The 22,784-nt window shown below is 52.6% G+C and overlaps 1 protein-coding gene across 4 annotated transcripts in view; it reads left to right on the top strand.

The window, feature by feature from the left end:
* TTC28 (tetratricopeptide repeat domain 28) overlaps nucleotides 1-22,784 on the top strand; it is a 740,175-nt gene that overhangs the window by 692,773 nt on the left and 24,618 nt on the right. For all 4 annotated transcript variants that reach the window (XM_054470478.2, XM_054470479.2, XM_054470481.2 and 1 more), the window contains one exon: nucleotides 11,185-11,329. In XM_054470478.2, coding sequence (XP_054326453.2) covers nucleotides 11,185-11,329 — 145 coding nt within the window. The remainder of the gene's footprint in view (nucleotides 1-11,184; nucleotides 11,330-22,784) is intronic.

Below are 22,784 nucleotides of genomic sequence, written 5' to 3'. Positions count from 1 at the left end.
GTTAAGGTGACCTTGAGCTTTTTACATTTGCTTACCCATAGAGTAGTTACTAGGATGCAATAAGGGTAATGATGACAAGATCAATCCTGCTGTGTAGTAAGTAGTTTCTTTCTCTCCCCACCTTGAGTCTGAGGTTTCTATGGCACCAAAGGCTCTTTTCTGAGGGGTGAATCAACCACTCAAAAGATCCAAAAGATCAAATCTCCACCAAGAAACTGATAGATTGATGCTTCTTCCTGCTACAACCTCTCTCTGGGCCACTGGAAACACCTTGAATAAATGCAGAGTGATGACCCAATCTGCCGTCAGCTACAGCTATAGCCCTGGCTTTGAACCCCCAAGATTGCATACCCAGCTTTCTGGCTGGGGTCCTGCCTCTCTGTCCCCTGCTCCTTGTTCGTGCCTCTTTAGCTTCTGGCCCCAATAAGGAGCTGAGTGTTCTCTCCATCTCTGACCTCCAGGTCATCTGTGCCACATTAAATGTGGGCATGTAGAGCATGCCATGGCTGCCATCCACCCATACTCACCTCGCTGTGACTATTCTGGGCAAGGATCTTCCCTGCCAACAGCTGCTGCAGCTGTTGGTTCCAGTCACCAGGCTTTGGGCAGGAGCCCCTGTCCTGTCCCTGCCTATCTTGATGCCTATCAACAGCCTCAAACGGTTGCCGGTGCTCAGCAAGGTGAATTGCCCCAAGTCTGCCCACTTGTCAGTGGCAGAGATGAAATCTGCCCCTCACTGGATGTGACTTTGTCCCTCACACTGATCCCATTACCACCCACCTGGGACAGGCTGACGGTCATCGCTGTCCCCCCTCTGGCTTGGGCGCAGTTTTGTTTGTGTCCCTCTCTCGACAGGAGTCACAGGAGTTCCAGTAGGGTTGGGTGGAAGTGTGGAGCTTGTCATCTGAGTACTTCACAGTCCCACCCTGCCATTCTTCCCATTTCCTGTTCCATTTTTCCCCCATCCTCTGTCCTAACCCAGAGGAACCCCAGACCTGCCCATTCACATCTCAGGGTCTTCACTTGGGCATGGGGACATGGCCAAAGAGGGCTTTCCCCTGAGGCACTGTCTCAAACACAGCATCTTTCGCAAATCCATCTTGGATTGCCCCTACTGGAAACATTTCTCCCTTCTCTAAAACTTCCTGGTGCTTTATCTGCGGGTAGGGAGCCACAACCATGCACCTTGCATTTGTCACCTGTGTCCATGCCCTCTCCCCTCCCAGGCTGTGCACTCGCCCAAGGCTCAGTCAGTTCTGATTTATCTCTGTATCCCCAAGGAGCCTAGCAGGGTGCCGTGTGTTAAGTAGGTACAGGCACGGAAGGAAGGAAGGAAGGAAGGAAGGGAGGGAGGGAGGAAGGGAGGGAGGGAGGAAATTAAGTAACTATAACACCAATAACAAAGATGATAATGACAGCAGTGCACGTCTGCTTATTACTTCCCAGCACTCAGCACTGTGCTAAGTGCTTTACATGTGTTATCTTAGTTAAACCCTGCAGCAACCATGAGGGGTACTATGATGACACCGAGGCTTAGAGAGGTTAAGTTAGTTGCCCAGGGTCTCACAGCTAGAAAATGACAGAGCCAGCATTAGGAGCCAGGTCTGCCAGACTCCAAAGACAGTGCTCCAGCCCCACAGGCCCTCATCCATCTAACTCCCTTGCCAGGTGATCACTCATCTTTTGCCTGAATTCCTCCTCTGACAGGGAGCTTAGTACCTCCTGAGGCAGCATATTCTGTCTTCAGACAACTCTGACTCATTCAGCTCTGGAGGTTCTCTGTGAACAAGTGAATTCAACCCCATAGGTTTGTTTTCAGGGACAGGCTTGGACCCACAAATTGCTTGAAAGTGCAAAGTCCTTTGGAAGAGGGTTTTGCTGTATTGCTGGACATGCATCAGCTGGGCAGGCTACCACACACAAGGTTGTCTTTTCTTCTCTCCATCCCTGAGCACTTGAGAAGCCCACTCCAATGACTGCCTGGCTCGGGCCTTTGTTCTGATCTCTGAATGGGGTCAGCAGGAAAAGCCTGTGCAAGGCTGGCCTGGGCATCAGGTTCTTTCAAGGTGAGCATCTCCAGGCTTGACCCTAGAGCCTCATACTCGTTACAGTAAAGAGCAGATGGCCACAGCACAATGCCCAGAGTGGGCAGAGGCCGGGCACCAGCAACTGCTGCCGTGGCTCCTGGGGGAGGGCAGGTACAGACCCTCTTGGTGGAGGCATGTGCCATAACCCTTAGCCCAGGCAGGGAACCTACCATGGACCCAACATGCCCAGGAGAGTCCAAGAGCAAGGGGAGAGAAGCCACATGCAGCCCCAGACTCATTCCTGGGCTTGAGAGGAGCCAGGCACCGCCAGAAGAGCCAGGGTCCTTGCCTGCGCCTGCCCAGCCTTGTGGCTCTTCTCTGGAGGAGCAGCCAGGCACATGGCAGTTAAGGAGGGGAACAGGTAGAAGCGCCCACAGCTTATTGCATAAGTACTTAAAATGCAGTGTTCACCAGGTTCACCTCCCAGAGGAGACAACCTTTCGTGTGAGGATGTTCATGGAGGGAAGTCACTGAATGGTTTCAGAATCCTGTTTTTTAATTGAATTGAGGCATCTCTGGTTACTTGAATATAATGTATTTGCCAATTAATTTTTCCATTGACGTCTTAAAACTCAGGTTCAAATCTCAGGCCAGCTACCTCAGAAGATGCAGCTCAGTTGAGAGCCCCAGAGGGGATTTAGGAGCATCCTGGTTAGGGCTCAGTTGAGGGAGGAAGGAACCAAAGGATTTTCCAGGTAGCTCAATCCCAGCAGAGCAGGAGCTCACTGTCTGCCAGGTGCAGTCCTTGCCTGTGAGGCAGGAAGCTGCAGCCCAGAGGGGTTGAGGGGCTCACCTGAGTGAGTGTGAGCAGGTGAGCAAATGAGGGGCAGAAGCAGGATTCCCCCCAGGGCAGCCTGACCACAGAGCAGCACAAAGGGCATGGCAGGTGAATATGCGCAATAAAGACATCCTGAGAAGGTGAGGACCGTGTGTCTGATCAGAAGAGAAATGACGGGCTGAAAAATGGCAGCCACACCTCGAATGAGCCGCCATCACCGAGGACCCTCCCTGACCCCTGTAGAACTCTGACCTGGGGACAGGGTCTTCACAGATGGCCCCTGGACTGGTGCTCTGTGCAGTGTCTGCCTTTCTGGGATAGAGGGCACAAACCAGATGAGGCAGATGAGGGTTCAAGGCCTGATGCCACACAGCACCAGGCCTGTGGCTCCCCAGAGAGCAGAGGGCCCCCCCTCAGGCCACAGGCTTTCTGCTGCCTGACTGCGTGGAGTGGTGGGGCCTTGCCCCTGATGTCGCTGCCTTAGAGGTGATGTTTAACCTTGCATCTTTGTTTACTCATTAGTAACAGTGAATGGGGCTGAGGGCTGGAAGAGGATGCGAGTGGTGTACTCCCATCACAGCCCAGAAGATGGCGGGGGCCCACCTGGCCCTGAGATTCCATGTCCATACTCTAGAAGATGCCCCATATCAGTTTAGTTCCCTTCTCACCCCTCCCTTCCAGCCATCCTAAAGATGTCATGGCCAGATGTGCCCTGGGGTGAGCATTCCTGGTCCTATGTCTAGACAGACCATGAAGGAACCAAGTGCCTGGTGAGGAATTGAGCCCCAGAGGAGCAGGAGGGCGGGACACAGAGAAGAGGCAGAAAGGAAGACACTCCCAGAGGCCTGGTCCTGCCACCTGTGTTCAAGCGTTAAGATCAGACGCACACATGTGAGCACACATGTACACAGCTGCTATTGGGCCTTGCTTGGTCCTCATCAAATTGTGAACTCCACGAGGGCAAGGACCAAATCTCCCTGTTCACTGAATTCCCCCCTTGCGGCTCACCCAGGGCCACCAAGGAAGCACTTAGCCCGTGTTGAATGGGCGAATGAGCACCACCTTTCTCTTTGGTGCCGTGAGGGGCAAAGCCTTCCCTCAGGTCGCCCCTTCATGCGTTCCTTAGGTGGCACCCTTCCTAGCTGCCCCTCCCCCAGGCAGTCTCACAGTGCTGGCCCCACGGTAGTGGCTGCCTCTGGGTTGATGTGTGTGGAGCAGACAGCCCCAGCCAGCCAGTGAGGTTCTTCGAGATTGCACTAAGCTCTAGCATGCTTGTTCCCTCCTCCCAGCCATCTGATCAGCCCTACTGCAGAGACAGGAGGGCCAGAATCTCAGGGCTAGGTGGGCCCCTGCCATCCTGGTCATCTTCAGGCTTGAGCCAGAGCCCTTTTCTTAGCCTTGGCTGAGGGAGAGTCAAGCCCCTGTTTCTTCATCTGCTGACCCCATGTAGACGCTTCTCTGCCAAGGAGGCAGTGCTGTGTTCTTCATGTGGGAGACCTGATTCCTCAATGCCAGACTGCTGCAGAAATGCTGCCTTGGAAGCCAGGTGAGGGGTGACAGAGCAGAGTGGGTTGAGGTGAGAGCCTGCCTCATAGAAGGCAGGGCAGGCAGACTCCACAGGGAGCTCTGTCGGGTCCCAGCTGCCTGAAAGAGCTTGTTTGGCCCAAGCAGAGTGGGTGCATTTCACTCTCCACCTCAGAGTGTGAGAGCCTGAGAAAGCTCTGTGTGTGTGCATGTGTGTGTGTGTGTGTGTTGGGGGAGGGGGACTTGCCCAGGCTGCTGTCTGCACCATGAATTAACTCCCCTCTTTAAGCCGAGTGTGGATGGGAAGCCAGGGAGCAGCTGCACACAGGCTCATCCTCGCTCGCAGGCACTGCTGCAGCACAGACTGCCCAAAGGAGTGTGAGCAGTGCGCTGGCTTCCTCCTGCCTCAGGAATAGAGCCCTTCATCCTCCCTGAAGGGGAGATTTGCAAGCAGTGAGGGCAGCCCAGCCCAGCTGGCATTTGTCATCATTCCAGAGACATGAGCCACGCCCCTGACCCCTCTGCCCCTTGGCTGCTCTTTGCAGACCCTCTGTGGGCTCACCTCTCTCTGCATGCATGCTGGGCCCTCTCCTTTTCCCGCCACCACACAGACTGTGTGCTTTGGAGAAAATGAAAATGTTCCTGAAGTAGGTTAATAAACATCATCTGAAGAATAAACCAATAAAGACAGTGTGAGGTGAGAAGATCCTCTGCTGAGAGCTAGGCTGTCAGTCCAACTGGGTCCCGGCAGCCACGGGACAGGCTGTGAGAAAAGTGAGCCAGTGCCACCTGCTGGAGCCCCGGGGTGGTGCAGCTGTGAAGTCCGGAGCCGCAGCCCCCAGGAGAGGCCACCCACCGTCACACCACCTTTAGGGACACAGCGGCTGGGAGGGCACAGCAAAAGCCCGTATCCTGCCAAGTGGGAGGCCTGATGCCCTGCCAGCCTGGTGGCTTTGTGCAGTTCTCTTGCTCTCTCTGGTCCTTGGTTCCTCATCTGAAGAGGAGGAGTAACCTCACAGGCCCTGAGCCGGTGAGGCCGCCGTGGCAGGCCTGGCTGTGCCAGCAGAGGGGTGCATGTGTGCTCTACTCTGGGCTGTCTTCATTCCTAAATGGGCAGCATAGCCCCTGCCGCGGCTCATGCTCCTGCCACGTGGGAAGCATGTTTCCACCCCTTTCAAAGCTCCCATTCTAGCAAGCGAAAAGCACTGTTCTCTAGAGCCCAGAGAGCTGAAGCAGAGAAGTCAGCCAGGGTGAAAGGCCCGTGGAGATCAGAGCAATACTATATATACTCTAAAGTCCTGCCTTGAGAAGCCCCCGGCCCTCTGTGGCCGTTCTTCTACAAAGGACTAGGTTGTCGTGACAGTGCAGGAAGGTGGACGGCAGAGGGCAGGTCATCCCTCACACTCCAGTGAACACCTGTTAGCCGCTGCGAGCATTCTGCCACCTGGGGCTCAGAGCCTGGGGTGCCTGCTGCCAGCCAGCTGTGACTCAGAGGCCCAAAACCACACCACCACAAGGACATGTATTGGCAGTGCCAACTCTCCTGGGCAAATGACAACACCAGAAAGCTGAGCCTGCACCCTAACTGTCCCATGCCTGATGCCCACACAGAGGAGACACAGGAAGGGCTGAGGTTCAGCAGAGGGGTTGAGGGCTTGCCTAGATAGAGATTTTTCATTTTCTAAAACTAGAAGTTCCAGTTGGATTGATCATCAGTAAAAAAAAAAAAAAAATTTTAAACCCTAGAAGAAGCCCTACAAGAACTTTAGCCCAACCCTTTATTTTACCAGCAAGGAAAAGAGGGAAGTAGAAAGTGACATTCCTTGCCAGAGTCACAGCTCTTTGGTGACATGTTTAGGCAAACTGGTGGTCCACTCCCAGCTGTGAACAGTGAGGCTCAGGGCTAAGGAGCTGACTGCTTTGCTCTTTTGATCTATTGGGAATATATCTTTAGGCAGATCTCTAGGCAGAGGTATCCCAGTAAGACAACTGCAGCAGGTTGCTTTAACTGTTGCAGTGAGAACAGATACTGCATGTGAAAGGGAGCTCACCCTTACCAGCTCCCAGCAGTCTGCACAAGGCAGCAGCAGCACTAATGATGGTGGAGACAAGGAAACCTTGGGTCTGCCCATGCAACCAGAGAGGGGCTGTGTCCTGCCACATCCTGTCCTCTGAGTGCCAGCTTGACACCCTCCCACCATGCGCACCTCTGGCGGAGGGCTCCCAGGGTTCAAGGGACCATCAGTAGCTCTTGGCCTTGGTTTCCTGCCCACCATCCCCCTGACCCCTGACTCCCATTCCCTGCCCCTGAGCCTATCAGTCCCAGGGCAGTTCCCCAGTGGGGAGCAGCCACATGTGGCTGCTGTCAAGGTGGACCAGGGCCACTAGCGTGGAGAAACCAGAGGCAGCTGCTGCCTGAAGAGCTACTAAAGAAGAGGCGTGGGTGGGAAGGCAGCACTGGGCCCAGCAGATGCAGGCCTGCGAAGGCTGCTGCTGCGGGGCCGGATGGCTAGCCACAGATGCCTCCTGCTCAGGGAGAAAGTCTTGATGGATTTACTTTGACCTCAAATCACGGTTTCAGTGGTTTGTTGTTTCATAATTATCAATTGACTATTTCTAGGCTTTTGTTTTTATTTTGAAAAGGATCTCTCTAGGGACAGATTCCCCCCCGACACACACACACACACACACACACACACACACACGCAGCACAGATCAGAGGAGTATTCTCACACACACACACACACACACACACACACGCAGCACAGATCAGAGGAGTATTCTCAAAGGACCGCCTGCCTGAGTGCAAGGGGCCCCATGGCCAGGTCCTCCTGGGCCCACCCAGACTGGGCTGGCTAGGGTCAGTGCCCAGGAACTGTTGCTCCGGAGAGAGTTGGTCTGTGAGCTGCCAGGTTGCAAGAAGGGCCAGGGTGGGAGGCTGAGAGCCAGCACTTGATGTGGCATCTGGGGGGCAGAGGCCAGCAAGTGCCAATGGGGCACAGGTGGGCTTGGCAGCCTGGAGAGAGCAGGACAAGATCAAGTTCCAGGCAGGGGGTGCTCAGCTGAGACTCAGAGGCAGAGCCTTCACTGGAGCTTGGGTGCCCTGGCCACCCCATTAATCTCTGGTTCTTGAAGAATCTGCACTGCCTGGGCACATACCCAGATGCCTAGAGAGGGTCTTCCAGGAAATATTCCCAGATCAGACAGGTGCCTTGAATGGCTGCATGTTTCCCAGCCCTGGTCAAAGATTCCTGACTGGCTTCCCAACTGAAGTTAGCCCAGGGTGAGGGTGGCATATGGTCTGCTCATGGCTACTCTGCAACACAGCCCCGGGGACGGGGGGGGGAATGTTCTCAGGGGAGGGGTGTCGACACAGGTGGCCTCCTTATGCTCATCCCCTAGGAAACAACTGGTAGCACCTGGGGGGAGGAACTTCCTAATCAGGCAAGCCTGGTTGTTTAAAGAGTTAAGAGGTACTGCTTCTCCCCATAGATAACCCCAGATCCTCTGCCCAGTGCCCAGGCCCATCTGGCCCACTTTCTTCTTCAGCCTGCATCCCCAGCCCTCTGTCCACATGACTCTTCACACTCACTGCCCCAAGTACCCCAGTCTCTATTTCCCTATGTTGTTCCTCTGTTGGAATGACCTCCTCCACTTTATCCAGGTGGGGTACCACCAAATCATCCCTTGTAGCCCAGATCAAATGGTGCTGTCCCAAAGAGCCTTTCCTCAGCTCAGCCCGACCAGCCGTGGGAGTCAGGGACTTATCCCTGGTGCTGCCCCACCTCCATTGGAACCCAGGGCAAAGGCCCGTGGCCTGGGTGGCACCCATGGTGCCTGGCACATCATGGGCAGTGACATATGTGGGATGGGTTAGCGCCACCGGGCCCCTTAGATGCCTCTGGCACTCATGGCATTTTCAATAAAAAGATGCCACCGCCATTAGCACTTAGGCCTTGGAATCCACAGCCTGGTCTCTGCCCTCCCGCCCCAGGCCTGTCTCTAGCTCACATGCCCAAGCCTTGCCTGGCTCTCCATGCGCTGCAGCCTTCCTCTCCAGGCCCCACACTCCCTGCCCCTAGGTGACACTGCCCCTGATTGCAGGGCATGAAGCAGTGCCCAAGGCTGGGATTCGAGCTCAGCTGGTCTGTCCACCACTTCTTCCAGACATTTTCTTCTTTTGAATTGCTGGCTGGCATCAGACTCCAGCCTTTCCCTGGCACTTCCTTGTGTAGTTCAGCATTGCCAGTAGGGGTGCCCTGCCCAGACCTCCAGGGACTGCCCAACCTGACATCTTGTGCTCCTCAGGGAGGGGTCAGATGGGCCGGGTGTTTGGTTCTGATTTGTTGGAGTAAGTAGCCGAGCTTTGGAGCAGCTGAAGGAACTCCTGGGTCTCCCTGGACAGCTGGGGCTGTCCTGAGAACTCCCTAGAGCTGGGGTCTCTTTCTCTAGTAGGAGCCTTTTTAGTTCAAAGCCGAAGGGCCTTGAGGTTTGTGGAGTGTCCCCATCAGTCATCTTGAGGACCTTGGGCCACAGTACTGTCTGGGGGCACGGCACTCCCCCTGGTCGCCCCCGGCTGGACTGATCAGACTCAGGCACCTCAAGTTGGGGGTACATGAGCCCACAGTCCAGACCATCATCTAGATTGTGAAACTTGAGGTACATAGGAAGAGGGCACCTAGTGCTCCTGCTGCTGCCCATCTGCTGTCTGGATGGCAGCCTAGGCTGTTCGGGGCCGTGCTGCCTGTCTGCTGAGAACACGTGTGTGTGGTGACCAACAGTGCCGTGACAGACACCGCATGTCGTGCCAAAGCATCTCCTCGGGAGAGCAATTTGGTAATCTCTCCTTGAGGGGAGAATTGCTCTTTGCAGTGTATTCTGTGGAATTAAGTGAGCCTCTGAGTGTCACTCCAGGGTTATCTGTGCTTCACTGGCTCTGATGGCAAAGACATGCTGCAGCCCTTGTCACTTGTCATTACATGTTTCCGGAGTGAGTGAGGCCAGGGAGCGGACGTGAGTGGGCTCCTTGGCCCTCCAAGTCCCGCTGCTCTGCTTTTCTCTCACAGGCACCAGGCTGGGGGCTGAGGGTGCTGAGAGCTTGGCTTGGCATGACCCTAGAATTTAGGTCAAGTGGTGCATTGCCAAGATCACTGGGAGGAGTGGGAGAGAGCTAGGGGTAGAAACCTTACCTGGAAAACACATCACTGAATCTTTCAAATAATTTATTTTGATGTCACAGCTCCTGGCCTGGACCAGCAGAGAGGAGCAGCCTTCTGTGTTTTTCTTGGGCAACAATCTAGTTGCTGTCACTGCCAGTAGCCAGAGTAACTACTGAACCTCAGTAGTGTATCTGGTTTAAGGCATGGTCTTTGCCCTTAAGGGTCCTAGAATATGTAGCAGAAACTCTTAAACTATGCACAGTGTCTAAATCGAGGTTAAGAGATCACTGATGATGGGGTGTGGTGTCTCACGTCTGTAATCCCAGCACTTTAGGAGGCCAAGGTGGGAGGACTGCTTGAGCCCAGGAGTTCAAGACCAGCCTGGGTAACACAGTGAGACCCCATCTCTACAAAAAAAAAATTTACAAATTAGCTAGGTGTTGTGGTACATAACTGTGGACCCAACTCCTCAGGAGGCTGAGGTAGGAGGAGCACTTGGGCCCAGGAGGTTGAGGCTGCAGTGAGCTATGTTTGCACCACTGCACTCCAGCCTGGGTCACAGAGCAACACCTTGTCTTTTTTTTTTTTTTTTTTTTTTGCTATCTCGTACAGGAAGGATGATACCTTGTCTGTTTCAAAAAAAAAAAAAAAAAAAAATCACTGTCTGTCCAATAATCAGGCACAGAATGTCACTGATGGCTGTGCTGCGGCCACAGTGGCCAGGCCACAGGGCAGGTGCTGAGAGGATGCGCGTGGGCAGCCTTGTTGCTGCATTGGAAATGGACTCGTTTCCCCTCCCTGTACCTCTTCTGCTCACTTGTGCATTTTGTCCTCTGTAGGTTCCCAGAGACTATACCAGTGCCTGGCAGACAGCCAGCGCTTGGGGAAAATTTTCCAAATGAATGAGTGAATGAATGAATCAGTGAATGCTCTCATCCCATGTTGGAAGTATGAAGCTTGGGGTCCTTGGGGTTGAAAATGCTTCTGTATTAATAAAACTATGCCTGGAAACATTGGAACAGAAATTTAAAAGCAAAACAAAACTACATAGCCATACTCAAACCGACCCACTCTGCAGCTGCTGCCTGGTCATAGCATCTTCCCAATGAGGCCATGGGGCCAGGGGTTTCTACTGCCTTGCCACAGAGCCCGTGCTGGGGCTCAGGTGGGTGCTTAGCGGTTGCTCTGAGCCCAAGGTGGGGGCCAACATGCTCTTGGTTCTGTCTGCAGCCCCCACGTGGTACATTAATTGGCATTGGGGCACTGTCCTCATCAGCTTGGTGGCTGTCGCTGATTCCTAATGGTCCTCACGTTTGCCTGCACACAATTGCTCCACACAGGATGTAATTAAATCCTTTGAACAGCACTTAGGGACATTTGATTATGTAGAAAAACTCCATAGAAATGTAAGCCGTTGTGTGCAGCTGGTTTACCCTGCAGTTTCTGACAGTGCTCACTGTAGTGTGAAAATTACCTGAAAGGGAAGAGAAGGGAATGGAGCTGGGAGGGAGGCTGGCGGGGGTGCTGCTGTGAAGCCTTAGCCTGCCTTCCATACAGGGGCATGGCTGGGAGGGCCAGGGTGAGTCTTTGCCTGTCTGAGTGGCCCTGATTGATCCCTCGGCCCTTCCTTCCCCAGGAGCTGCCAGAGCATGACGAGCCTGTTCAGTAACACTGTGTCACCAACCCAGGACGGGACCTCCTCTCTTCCCAGGAGGCAGAGCTCGTTCGCCAAGCCCCCGCTCCGTGCCCTGTATGACCTGCTCATCGCGCCCATGGAAGGGGTAAGCACCTCCTGGGGGCACGAGGCTCCTCTGCATCAGAACACATCGCTTACCAGTCAGCGCCCACATGTATCCCTCTTAGACACCAAAATGGGCTCCCGAGACAACCGGAGGCTTTCCAGAACACAAGTCCGCTCTGTCCAGCTTCTCAGTGAGCATTTGAAAAATAAGGTGGAGCACAGACTTGGTTGGTTGGTTGGTTGGTTGGTTGGTTGGATGAGGCCTTGAGCTTCAAGTTGCAAATGTGGTTTCAAGCCCTAGCTCTGCTCCCTACAAGCCGGGTACATTCAGCCTCAGTGACCTCATGTACAAAATGAAATGATGCTCCCTTTCCAGCCTGCCCAACAGAATGATGGTGCGGCTCAGGGAGGTGCAGGTGCACATCTAAGCAGTTGTCAGTAGGGGCCGTGAATCAGTGTGAGGCCGAGGCTGCCCTTTCCCACCTAGCAGACACCTCGGGGATGTGGCTGTGGCTGTGCCCTTCCCAGAGGGCTTCTTTGCACCTTGTGCCCACACCCTGCTGGGAATGAATGCTTCCCCACCTCCCCACCTCTCATCCTAGAATCTTGTCTGAGCAACTTCAAGCCAGGGCAATGCTTTCTGGTGAGATAGAGTCTCAGAGAATCAATTCCCACATCCCTCTTTCCCTCAGCCTCAGATATTGTTGGGAATCACTGACTCCACCATAGAGTCTAATGTTAAAGACACCCTTGCATAATCTGCCACAGACAGGTTTTCTGTGGTGTGTATTCACCTGCCCTGGTCTTTGTACATCACTTTTTAATTCAAACACAGCCCTCTGACTGAGCAGAGAGTGCTGGAGGGCTCAGGATCTTGGCAAATCCCAGTGGTGAGCCCATCAGATGCCTTTGCGTAGACTGTTAGGAAAGCCCAGGGAGCCTGCAGCAGGCGAGCAGGCTGCTGTTAGCCAGGCTGCATAGCCCCTTCTTCCCAGCAGTCTGCAGGCAGGTGGGAGATTTGTCTCACAGCTGTTGGAGTGGCCTTCAGCAGCTCTCTCTTCTGCTCCAGCCAAATGACGGAGGTGAAATGTATCCCCGGGAAACCACATCTGCACAATGATTTCTTTGTCCCCAGAAAATGCCTATACCTTTCCCTGCCTGGCCTTCCAAGGATGTGTCTTGCCTAATATTTGTCAGGAGGCTGCACTACCTGCCAGTGCCCTCTGGATGTTCTCTGGCTTGGTGAGACAGGGTGTGGTGGAAAGCACAGAGCCTTTGGGAACCAGCAGAGCTGGATTTGCATCTGGCACTGCCCTTTTCTGGCTGGGTGACAATGGCAAAGCTGCTTCCCCTCCTGGAGTATCTGTTTCCTCATGAGAAAATGAGGATGATAACACCCAATGCGACAGGTTAGAGCAGGTTAGACAAATGTGTAAAGCACCTGGCCAGGCACAGTGGCTCTTGATTGTAATCCCAGCACTTTGGGAGGCCGAGCTGGGTGGATCACTTGAGCCCGGGAGTTTGAGACTAGCCTGGGCAACATAGTGAGACCTTGTCTCTACAAAAAACACAAAAATTAGCCAGGCATGATGGTGCACAACTGTAGTCCCAGCTACTCAGGAGGCTGAGGTAGGAGGATCGCTTAAGCCTGGGAGATCGAGGTTGCAATGAGCCATGATCGTACCACTGCACTGCAGCCTGGGTGACAGAACTGAACCGTATCTCAAAAAAAACATAAAGGTGCATAAAGCCCCTGAGGCAGCAGCAGCAGTGAATGTGTGCCTGGCGAGCAGTGGCTTCTTGTGCCCAGATACCTCTTCCGAGTGCCGGGTTACTGCCACTGTCCCTCCAAGCCTTTCCTGTGCTCCTGGGCCTCCCGGATCTGATCACATCCTTGCATGCACATTCTTGCAGTCCTTGCACGTGCTCGGTTGTCCTTCCCTTCTTAGGATTATGACCCTCTCCTGCGTCCTCCTTTTAATGAGATGACCAAAACTGCAGAGAATTCTCCAGCTTAAAGCTTCTCAGATACCATAATCACTTACCCTGATTTATGTGCCATACCTTGGAGGAAGAAATATAAACCTAGCTCCCTTGCTTTTCCAAGTTTTCTTTACTGCTATTGACTGTCATGCAAACCATTTCAGTGACTTACTACCAGCCTTCCCTCCTGCTCGCACTGAGGCCTGCATTTCCCAGGGATCCCTGCTCCTCTGAAGGTTATTTGGACTCTCCATTCTTTACCCACTTGGGCCTTCTGAGGCCTTTGCCTGTCTCCCTTTGCATTTCTCCTTTTGCATTCAGGTCCCCAGATTACTTGTTCCATTAATGTTGCATTGGTGTTTGGGGACCAGGAGGAGAGCAGAGGGCAAAGATGGAGACTGGCTGTGACTGCCACTTCTGCCCCCATGAGGCTCAGGTCATCTGGGGCTGGCAGGCTCCTCTCATCTCTCTGGCCCAGCTGAGGTGTCACCTCCTCTTTGAAACCTTCCTTGCCTCTTCTCCTTACCTTCCTGGATCCCTTCATTCCCCTCCCCACCACTGGGCCCCTTGCATACCTGGATGTTTTTTATGGTACCTGAGACAATCAGCCCTCCATATCCATGGGTTCCTTATCTTTGGATTCAGCCATGGTTTGAAAAAATACATATATATTTTTAAGACAGAGTCTTGCTCTGTCCCCAGGCTTGAATGCAGTGGCAGTGATCATAGCTCACTGCAGCCTTGACCTCCCAGGCTCAAGCACTCCCCTGACCTCAGCCTCCTGAGTAGCTGGGACTACAGATGTACACCACCACGCCCAGCTAATTTTTATATTTTTTGTAGGGACAGGGTTTCACCATGTTGCCCAGGCTAGTTTCAAACTCCTGGGCTCAGGCGATCCATCTGCTTTGGCTTCCCAAAGTGTTGGCATTATGGGCGTGAACCACCATGCCCAGCGAAAATATATATTTTTTAATTCCCTGAAGTTATGAAAAGCCAAACTTGAATTTGCTACTTGCTGACTACTACACTGAGTCCATGTGAATGAAGTGACATGTAGGCCTTCTGTTAGGTAATCTAGATTATAAATAATCTACAGATGATTTAAAGTATACAGGAGGTTGTATGAAGGTTAATGGAAACACCATGTCATTTTATACTAAGGACTTAAGCATCTGAGGATTTTGGTATCTGAGGGGTGTCCTGGGGGATACAGAGAGGCAACTGTGCCTGATTGGACTCAGGACTTAGCTCTGTGCTTGCTGCCCACGCTACAGTCCCTGAAGGCAAAGACTGCCCCTCATCTCTGTGTCCCCAGCAGCTGTCACAAGGCCTGGTACACGCTGGCGGTCAGTAAAGTTTCTGGAATGGTATGGGGTCCAAAGCAGCATTGCATTTTGGGTCTAGTGGCATAGAAAGCAGAAGAGCCAACTTAGAAATCAGCCAATAGGCTTTCCATGGCCGCTCTTGGGTTGAACCTGGGGGCTTTCCCAAGAGGATGAAGCAGAAGGAAGGGGCTGGGCCTGTTCTCAAGGAGCTTTGAATCTAGTGAGCCCCCTGCCTCTGCCAGCCAGCACAGTGGTTTCAGGGTGGGGGCATGCTCCAGTCGACATGCCTGCAGGCCCCACCCCTGAGCATGGTTTCACTGGCCGAGGTATCCACGCTGAGCCAGGTGAAGGCAGTGACTATTGTGGGCTCTGTACTTGAGGCAGAAATCGGCTTGGGTGGAGGCCACAAAGAGGTGGAGGGCAGGAGGTGGCCCTACCTTGACCCATCCCAGTGCTTCCCCAGCGTCACAGGTCATCCTGGAAAGGGGTCCTCTGAGTGTATAAAAGTTGTGCCATGTGTTTTAGAGTTTTTCTCCCTGCAGACTTTCCCTTGACTTAAAGAATATGCTATCAGGATTAGTGGTAGCTGGCTTCAGGACAACCTAATTTTCCTGTAGGGGTGCTAGGAAGGGGGAAGATTATGGACTTAAGCCTCAAACAAGTTAGAACAATGATCAGAATAATGCCTTTATACACTAGGAAAAGCAAAAAGCCCTGTCACCAGCATTTCAAAAAATGAAATGCTGCCAGCAGCACCCTGTGCTTCTGCTGCCCTTCAGAGCTGGTTGTGCGGAGAATGTGAAGGGGCCCCTGTACCCGCCTGCAGGCTGCAGTCTTATCTTGAGGTGAGGCATGCAGTTGGAAAGCACATCCTTAGTTCTTGATATCTACAAATACAATCTTTTGTGAGTCAGGTATTTGAACACAGGGGAAGGAGTTTGGCTGCTTTAAATGAGAGAGAGTGAAACCTTTTTAAAGATATTAAAGTAAATCATCAGAGCAAGCACTGTTCCTTGGCTGACTAAAATGATCCATTGTGTATCAGTAAAAACACTTAACTGAAAAGTTGGAGTCTAATTAGGAGTCCTCTCCATCCCCAGTTTTATCCATTCATTCAACAGGTATTTACTGACTTGTGCCAGGCACACACTGTCCTAAACCTGGGGAAGACAGGTGAAAATCTGGGCCAGGGGCCTGTGTTCTCATGTCTGGTCACTCACAGACTGCTAATGGTGGTGATGGAGGCCAGCACCCGAGGCCAGTGGGCCATGCCGAATTGTGGCTGGTCAGCCTCAGTGTGCCTGTCATCTCGGGAGGGTCTGGCACCCGTCACCTGCGCTGCCCAGATGGAGCGAGAGGCCTGGATCATTCTGCTTCTGGCTGCAAGCACCCACGCACTGCTCCAGAGGCCACAAGAGGGCGATATAACACTGCCAGCCGGCTCCAGAGCTGCTGCTGTCAGCTGCCAGGCAGAGCCAGACCCTTCTCCACATTTTCAGTGAGAATACACATCAAAGCCAAAAGTCCAAGATTGTGAATCACTGACACTTCAAGACTAAAACGATTAGCCTCTTCACATGGGGCATATAATTATTTGAACAACTGCCTTTGTTTAGCCGCAGTCCTATTGCTAAGGGACTAGGTCAGACAGTATGAAAAGTGGAACAGAATAATATTTTACCATAGGCCTTACGCCAGTATGTGATTTAATTTGGCCTAAGGGAAACACTGTCGTGGCCCTTTGCTGGGACCATGCTGTCCTTTGCTGTCAGGACGGGGCGAGCATGTCCGCTTATCTTTGAGGAGGGCCCGGTTGCATTTGCACGAGCCATCATCAAACATTAAGTCAGATCCTGTGTAGTCCCCGAAGGAGAAAATGTCACTAAAGAAAAGTTGCAAGTGTTTAGCATGAAAGGGACTACTGGGACCTGTTTGTGTCTGTGGTATTAGTTTTTAATCAAATTAGAGTGAAGGATAGTAACCCATGTCTCTGACCTGGACTTCCCTGCTTCTTGCCCTGGACTGATCTGGACCAGTCGTGTCCCCACCACACCAAGGCACAGGGCTGCCTCAGAGTTCTCTCCAGCGTCCCTCCCTCAGCAGCAAACTTGTGGCAGGGCTCTGCAGGGCTGCTGTAGGCAAAGCCACTCGTCCACTCAGATCCCAAATCATCCCTCAGTTTTCAGTTGGGCCCTTCGTCCAGAGCCAGCAGCTGCTATAATCAAGGAACCAGATTTAAGGAATACCTTACGTTTGGTCAAGTTACTCTTCAAAGGTCCAGATTTGGGGATCTTTCAGGATCCTTGGAGTTTGGACTTGCTCTAGTTATAGAGTCTCTGTTATCCTTATTTTTATTTCCCTTTATTTAAATTCCTGTTTCCTATATTTAAATTTAAAAACCAAGGTTCCAGGACAGGTAGCAAGAGCAAATGACTTTGATCAGAAAGAAAAGTACATCTCATTCACCTCAGCTTGTGATTCACGAAGTGTGGAGTCACCTGTTTAAAATCCTAGAAACTTACTCAAAACTTGTTTATGTCTGTTAGGCTGTTGAACTGCTTTCCAAGCACTGGAGCTCAGGGATTTCACTTGAGACTTCTCATCTAAGAGTGAAAGCAGGGGTCTAGCTCTGCCAAGGGCTCAGCCATGAGAGTGGCTTGGCCTTGGTTGGGTCATGACTGTAATCACTGCCCTGGGGGAAAGGACTCCCTTGTGTTTTGTAAAATACCCCTTGCAAAATCAGGTAGCAGGATAAGTCGGCCTCTCCTAGAACAGATGCAACAGGAATGAGACTGACCACGTGGCTGCCTGTTTTCTAAATAGATTGGGAGGCTTGGGTATAGCCAGGGAATTTTTGTCGTTAGAAACAATCAGACCTAGATTCCAGTATGAGGTAGAGGATGAGGCCCTTGAGACTGGCAGCCCCACCATCAGGCTGTCTAATTGATTTCTGATTGAGACATCTGTAGTGATATTCAAATGAGGACAGACGTCACCCAAGGACAACAAGCATTTTCACAACTGATTAGGAGGAGGAAAAATGGAGGCAATTACTTGCAAGCTGTCTGTATGACTAAAACCAGTGGTGGCAGCACCCAGGATAACCAGCAAGATCTCACGTGGTAAGTGGCATTCTCACCTGGATGGCTGCTGTTACATGAGTGTCATCTGCGTGCTGGCTGTATTCTAGCTGGTGTTCAACAAGCAGCCATCTTAGCCTTACCCTGGCAGGTTCCAGGCAGGTCAGGGTCTTCTGCCACTAGGGGTGGAGGGATCATTTTTACCAGGTCAGCCAAGATAGAGAGAGAGGCTCCCCTCCGCCCCTCCAACCCTGCCCACTGCACAGAGGCTCCTGCAGCTTGAACAGTCCCTTCAAGCTGATTTGCCTGAAGTTGGACCCTGGGTTTCAGGCAGGCCCTTCTGGCTCTTGCTGGCCATTGGTCACGTTTCTCCAATACCTTCTTAGGTTCTTCAGGCAAACCAGTGGGCTGTTGTTTGGCCAAAGAATACAGTTGAATGGGTTGAATGTTCACTTTTCCATTTCTGGCTGAAATACAGTATCTACAGTCTTGGTGGGCTTAAGTCATGGTTGAGGGTGATTTCCAGGAGGTGTGTGATCTTTGCCAAAACTGTATGTATCCACCCATGATGACAGGATTTCCCAGAAGCATCACAGAAAGGGTTCCTCTACCTTAAACAGTTCTGTTTGATAAATTTATTCCATCAAAAATATGAGTCAGGAAAAAATGTGAAGCCCTGTACACAGTTCTGGGGCATCTGGATACCCTGCAGCCCTTTGCCTCTGGAATCCTTACTGTAGACAGTAAAGTCCATTTCATCCCAAGTCTAATCAGTCTGAAAGCTCATGGACCCAGGCATTTTCTTTCCCTCCCCCATGGAGATCAGAGATTTTCATTCCTCTGGCCTGTGATACTGTGAACCCCTGAGAGGCCTGCCGTGTCCGCCAGTAAAAAGGAAACTCCCCGGTGCCCCGTGGAGGTTGCCTGCAGATCCTCTAACCTTGGCGATACACAGGAAGCACGTCTTTCTTAGGACATTATCAACATAACATTTGCTATGAGTGCTTTCTGAAGAGCTCGACCTGTACTCACCAGGGCACGTACAGAAGGTCCCGCTGACCGAAACGGCAATCCAATCAGAATTCACCACCCAAAGACACATTCGGGATCCATTGGGGGTTGCCTGGGAGAACTGTGGGCTTGGAAACTGGACTTCAGGGTAACTGCTTGGTGGTGGCTCAGTAAGTAGGTGTGGAGGATAGCGATGGTGACGTGAAGATGAGGTGAGGGGGATGTGACGATCTCTGTCTCTCATAGTCTCTGGGTTAAAATTCGGAGCTGGATGTTCCAGAGAAGCCATTTGTCTGTTTTAGCCACATGAATGTTTGTAAACGCCAGAGAGAAAGGGAATGAGTAATACTGGAAAAATGATTATGGGCCAGGAGAAAAGAATAGTATAAATAATAGGGGCAGTGCCACTTTATTACAAGCACTGAAGACAGTTGTAAATTCGCATTTGACCAATATGTCTGGAGTGCACACCAGTGCCTGGCATGGGGCTAGATGCTTTACCCGCTGTGCAGCTACCTTGGCCTCATAGGCCTGTGAGGAATGGATGTTAGCGCTGTCCTGTGGGTTTGGAAACCAAGGTGCAGAGAGGTTAGTGTCTTGTTGGAGTGCGCAGAGCTCCTACCCCCAACCCTACTGGTTTCTCACCCCTCGCCTCCCATCTAGCAATTCCAGACGCTGGGAGCACCCTGACTTGGCAGGCTGACCCAGACTCCGTGACAGGGCCTCCCCTCAGACCCCCTATTCTTTCCCCAGCATGCAGCATCTCTTCCTGGGCCACTGGACATGGCTTTTCATCCTCTGGGTCCATCTGGAGACAGAAACCACATCGTAGGCTAACCAGGGACATTTAGTATAGAGAACTATTACCTATGAGAGGCAAGTAACTGTAAGATATAGGGAAGCTGTGTGGTTCTCTAAGGCTGAGGGTGTGTACCTAGTAAAGAATGAACATGGGAGGAGGTGTGATTCAGCCCACAGGACACAGAGATATGTCCACTGTTTGGCCAGGCCAGAGCCAGTCTGGAGTTGCTGGCAAGCGCTAGCCCCCTGAGTGTGGGCAGGAGAGCAGCCATCAGCTTTCAGCGGTGATGGGTGCCAGGGAGTCCAGGGACCTGCAGAGGCAGGAGGCCTTGGGAGTGTGGGAAGATTATCACCAGGCCGAGACTGCAAGGTGGCAACGGGACAGCGCTCTGGGCCTGTGGCTGGGCAGGCCCCTCTGGATGTCCTCACCCACCACTGACCCAGGCCAGCAGGAGGGCTCCTGCCTCCTCAGTGCACTCCACTGACACAGCGCAGCACCCTGCATATCGTGGGAGAAACAGCCGAAGGAATGCAGCCTGTCTTAGAGTGGAGAGTGACAAGGGCTTCAGAACCTGAGAGGCAGTAAACTGACAACAGCCGCGCAAAGCCACCTCCAGTGCACTCACTGCCCACCATGTCAGAAGGAACAACCCTCTCCTTGTACAAAGACTGCACCTTCACGGTACCCGTGTCATCACCGTGCCCCAGGGCAGCCCCACAGTGCTGTGCATGATGGCCTGCCTGCCCAGCACTGTGTCTTTCCCCTTTTCTCTCACCTGGCCTGGAACACTGTAAGTTCTCAAGCATCATTTGCTGCCTGGACTCACATTGCCACAGTCAGGGTCACAGCCCCTTGGTGAGAGCGCAGGGCGGCACCCCTGGGGAAGGGACAGATTCTAGTGCACCTGGCCCTGTCATCTTCTGCTTTCAGAAATCCCATTACTAGAAACTGCAGAGGTCAGAACATCTGAGTTTTTTATGGAATCTGTTGGAGACTCTGGTAGTTGCTGCTGTAAGGCTGGTGCGTGAGCCACTTTATTGTTCAACCCTAAGCCTTAAGAGGCCAGCGGACTCCCTTTCTGAGGCTGACAGGCCCAGGTGCTGAATAGTATTTCCTTGAATGTCTCTCCTTTGTAGTCTGACTGATGATATGTAAGCTGAATAGAGATGTCGCTTGCTTTCCCCTTTTCAAGTTCACGTTGGATTATAGCTAATCTTTCAGTGCAAGGGGACAGCACGCATACACCAGAGGCAGAGCTCACAAGTTTCCTGGGCATTATCTCTAGCATGTCCAATCAGTTTCCCCCTTTGAACGGGAGCTGTCAGCCTGCTGTTCTACCCGTCTCCCCACAAGCCCACACATTTCAGAGAACAGCTGTGGCTGCCACCTGCCTCGTTTCACAGAGTTTGGACAGGGGTCCCATTTGGGGGCCTTCACCCAGGGTTGTATGCATGAGCCAAGCTCGGTACCAGCTCCTAGGCATGATGCAGGGAGGACCCAGACCTCCAAATTGGGATATGAGGTTCAGAGAACAGCCTCCCTATCTCCCAGCCTGGACTTCAGACTTCTCCTCACCTGCTAAGGTCACTCTCACTGAGTCCCAGCAAGTCTCCTTGTCTCCTCTCTTGGTGGGCATGCCCTGGTCTGAATTACTCCCGGGTATAGCCCCCTCTCCCACAGGCAGGCAGGCTGCCTCTCAATGCTTTGCAGGGCTCAGCTTGAGAAGGCATGGCAGGTCCTGACAGCCAACAAGAACCACACTTTCTTGCCTGATCTTCAGCACCCCCACAGTCTGGCTCCCATGTCCCTCTTTAGCCTTGTGCTCACCTGGCAACAGCATCTGCCCAGGCCTTCCCCAGCCCTCACGGACCCTCCTGGGTGGGCCCAACGTCAGCCTGGGTAGGCTTTCCCCGTTCTGGGGCTGCCATGCTGCCATAAAGGTGTTAACATTTGACAATACTGAGTTTCACTCAGCAATGGCCTCTTGTATGCATTTTAGTTTTCTAAGTACATCATCATAAGTCTGCAAGCAAGGACCGTGTCCTAAATTTATCTGACTTCCCTACAGTCCCCAGTAGGCACATGATGGACACCACTCAGTGGCTGATGGGAAAGTTGAGGCCCAGCTTGGGAGACTTCTGACAATAGGGCCACAGGAGATGCCCCCCACCCCTGGTGGAGTGTCGGAGAAGACAGACTTCTGCTGCAGATGAGGTTTTGTGGGTAGAGTTAGCAAAGTTCTACAAAGATGGGCTGCCAGGGAATGTTTGCTCTGCGTGGATTCCAGCCTCACTTCTCCATTTTTCAGCTTGCCAAGCTTCCCTCCGGTTCACACAGTTAGGTGCTGTCATGACCAGGGACTTGTCTATGAGTGGCGTGTGTCCTGGTGAAGGCAGTAGCCTGTGGGATGACATCTGACAGAAACTTACTGTGGTTTGGGCCTAGGCAGCAGGAGCCCAGGGAGGACCTGCAGGCCTGGGGCTGGAGCTGGGGCTGGCATCTTGTCACAACAAAGCCCTGCGACTCTAGAACAGTGGAGGTGGGTCCAGTTTTGCACATGGCAGGTGGCTCAAGCCCCACACTACCCATTTTCAGGCAGCACAGTTCCCACTGAGCAGCAGGTGGTCATCACTGTCACAGCTGCTGACCCTGTCACCAGGGTCAGGGCAGCATCAGCTGTGCCACTGCGGCTGGTTCGAGGTTCACTGGCACACCTCCACGGTGTGGTGGCACTGCCCTCCAGAGCAGCCCCCTGAGCCACCTCTACCTATGGAGCCGGCCAGGGAGCTCAGGTGTGGCCCATGGCAGGCCATGGGGCCCAGGTGCCTACAGTTCTTTCTCCTCCCTGTGCTAACCCAGAGCTCATCCACAGACAGTGTCAGGGTCACTTTGACACACCCCTACTTCTTCCTGTCTAGGTTGCACAATTGAACAGTGATTAATTTACCTCCTCTTGGGAAATACTGTAGCTCTTTTGTTGTTGTTGTTTTTGAGGGACAGTCTCGCTCTGTCCCCCAGGCTGGAGTACACTGGTATAATCTTGGCCCACTACAATCTTCGCCTCCTGGGTTCAAGTGATTCTCCTGCCTCAGCCTCCTGAGTAGCTGGGACTACAGGTGCATGCCACCACACCCGGTTATTTTGGATTTTTAGTAGAGATTGAGTTTCACCATGTTGCACTCCTGACCTCAGATAATCCTCCCACCCTGGGCTCCCAAAGTGCTGGGATTACAGGTGTGAGCCACCGTGCCTGGCCCATACTGTAGCTCTTACAGCAAACAAACGAAAAAC

This window comes from Pongo pygmaeus, chromosome 23, assembly GCF_028885625.2.
Source record: "Pongo pygmaeus isolate AG05252 chromosome 23, NHGRI_mPonPyg2-v2.0_pri, whole genome shotgun sequence".
Lineage (NCBI taxonomy): Eukaryota > Metazoa > Chordata > Mammalia > Primates > Hominidae > Pongo > Pongo pygmaeus.
Note: the sequence above shows the minus strand (reverse complement) of the source record. Positions and strands in the feature narration are given on the sequence as shown.